Source organism: Penaeus monodon, chromosome 2, assembly GCF_015228065.2.
Source record: "Penaeus monodon isolate SGIC_2016 chromosome 2, NSTDA_Pmon_1, whole genome shotgun sequence".
Classification (NCBI taxonomy): domain Eukaryota; kingdom Metazoa; phylum Arthropoda; class Malacostraca; order Decapoda; family Penaeidae; genus Penaeus; species Penaeus monodon.
The window spans coordinates 57,217,380-57,219,879 of record NC_051387.1 but is presented as its reverse complement, the minus strand read 5'-3'; the positions used below and the strand labels follow the sequence as shown (position 1 = coordinate 57,219,879).

Here is a 2,500-nt window from a genome sequence, read left to right as displayed (position 1 = left end):
TCCTCCTCAGTCCCATCCACTGCCCTTTATTCAAAGAAAGATACATTCCATTACTTCTCCACTTCCACTCACACGCATTTTCTGCTCTTTATTCCCTTCCCTATTACCCTTACCCCTGTTTTTGCTTTTTTTCAAAGAATAATTCATCTCTTTCGTTCCCTATTTCTCCTCTCCTCTACCCCCCATTTTTGACACTTATCCAAAGACATATTCCTCCTATAAGTCTCCCCTTGCCTCTTTATTTTGCCCTATACCTCAAGCTTAAAAGAAGAGGAGGAAAAGGCTACCGTGATTTTGATTTTGAAAAAAAGATTACTATCGACGGTCCATATCTTTTAAGTATCTACAGAAAAATCAAAACTCTAGGATACATGTACTGATGATATATACGATAAAAATGGAGAACGAACAGTTGTGAAAAGATATATACAAATATATATAAAACGAAAGAGAAAACTGCAAAAGTTATCAGACTGTATGTGCGAAACGGTGTGTGGTAAGGGTAGTTGTCGCGTCTATGGGTGACCGGGTGCTATGCCGATTACGAGATAAAAGCTTTGCATTTCTTTGATCCAGATTGCGATAATGTTCTTCATCTGGCAACTGAGAACGTGGTCAAAGGTGGTGGGAAAAAGGTTAAAATGTGCTGAAGAACACCCGTTTCTTTATCATTGTTATTCTGTTCATTCTGTCTCTCCCTTGCCTACAATATGACCAGCGATTACGTCTTGCATATAATCTACCCGAGTGATCCTCCCGTTTAAATAACACCTGTGAAACGTCAAGAATATACCCGGGGTCTTCTTCGAGCCGGGAGCCACAATTCGGGGATGAAGGAAGTCAGAAAGAGTGGGTTGAGGTCTGGCTGCTAAAAATATGGCCATGAGTCAGTGAGCGAGGAACTGGCTGGCTGAAGGAATGCTCTCACCTGCTAGTGGCCAGCTGGCACCAGCTCTTCAGGGGCCACACGCTCGCTGGCTCGCTGACTGATAGATGGTACTTGCTGATTCTATATGGGGTATTCTCACCGTAGATTCGGTAGAGAGAAATGCGTCCATGATCTCTTCATCCGTTTATGTGTGAGATGGATATGGAACGATTGGTGAAGATGACATCGGTTTTTACTCGTTCTCATTTCTTACTGCCGTTTTTTTCAAGAAAACGAAGAAAAATCTGTAGACAATCAGTTATTTATTCGTCGCTGTCAGGGAGAAGATAGCGAAACGAAAGCTGACGTTAAGATTCCTCAGATCCTCACAATTCAGAGGTCAGTTGAGCTGTCGCCTCGACTGACGGTTCGAATGCCCTTGGCAAGAGGAGTGGGCGTGAATCTGGGCGGCTCTCATAAACAACTCAGGGCCGGCGAAATAGGGATGTTATAAACTGAAAGGAAAATAAGGATCATGATGATATAAACTGTGTGAAGTCAATAATATATATATATATATATATATATATATATCTTGAGATAGGGATGTTATATACTGAAAGAAAAATAAGGATCATGATTATATAAATTATCTGAAGTTAAAATATACATGTCAAGTTATAGGTATATTAAGGCATCATCCAAATTCACATATGCTTTGCGTTTTTCTGCCTCGCGGACAACCTTCATCCGTCGCTGATGTTTCCTCGTGGCTATTTTATTTCTGTCTTCCATTGTGTGTGTGTGTTTTTTTTTTTTAATGTTCCTCCATCCTCATCTTTAGTATCAGTTTTGCCACATCGTAGCGTCATTTCACGCATCTTCCCCCATTTTAACAACTCTTCTATCACATTCTTATTTTTTTCCCTTTTATCTCCAGTTTTAAACACACAAACCTAGAATCCCCGCCGGTATGTAGGCCAGCATAAGCGCGCAATTAAATGTGTGCAATTTTGGAATGCACGGGAATTTCCGGGGTATGAGGAGGTATGTGGGTAAGGCCTATTTACGTGCTTCTCTTTCGACCTGACGTGACCTGACCAACGACGAAAATGGAGGTCGCACCCTTGTAGGTTTCAACAATAGTCATGTGCCACTGGGTAATTTAGCTTATAAATAGATCATTTGCTTTCGTGTAATGGGACGTATGGTTTAGGCCTTAAGGGTACGGGTGCATTTGTATTGACTTCTGTTTCTCTTGAAAGCCTCTGTTTCTCTTATAAGTTTTATCTACTTTTAATCATTTCTATCACACAAAATCGCCATATAAAGTTTAGTACTCTTTTAATACAAATTATAAAACTCGTATACCTTGTAATTCCATATTATATTACGTCCGTATCCACACGCAACGAGTATTCACCACCTATCAAGAAATAAATAACAAACAAACAAAAACTTTTCACCACATCCTACAGAAAAAAGCGTTTATCAACCCCTCCCCTCTTTCTCCTTCACCCAGATTAATTAATTAATTAAATTGGCTTTATCTCCTTCCAGGTAGAGCGAGAGAAGGCCGACCTCAGCGTTCAGGTTATTCAGCTTAGCGAACGCATCGAAGAGGTCGAAGCC

At 40.5% G+C, this 2,500-nt stretch overlaps 1 protein-coding gene across 4 annotated transcripts in view; it reads left to right on the top strand.

Annotated features, from left to right (window-relative positions):
• Nucleotides 1–2,500, top strand: part of LOC119584137 (paramyosin, long form-like) — a 96,915-nt gene that overhangs the window by 45,208 nt on the left and 49,207 nt on the right. For all 4 annotated transcript variants that reach the window (XM_037932675.1, XM_037932674.1, XM_037932677.1 and 1 more), the window contains one exon: nt 2,429–2,500. This exon is cut by the window's right edge and continues 15 nt beyond it. Coding sequence is in view for 1 of the 4 variants with exons in the window: in XM_037932677.1 (XP_037788605.1) it covers nt 2,429–2,500 (72 nt within the window). In the remaining 3 variants the exon portion in view is untranslated. The remainder of the gene's footprint in view (nt 1–2,428) is intronic.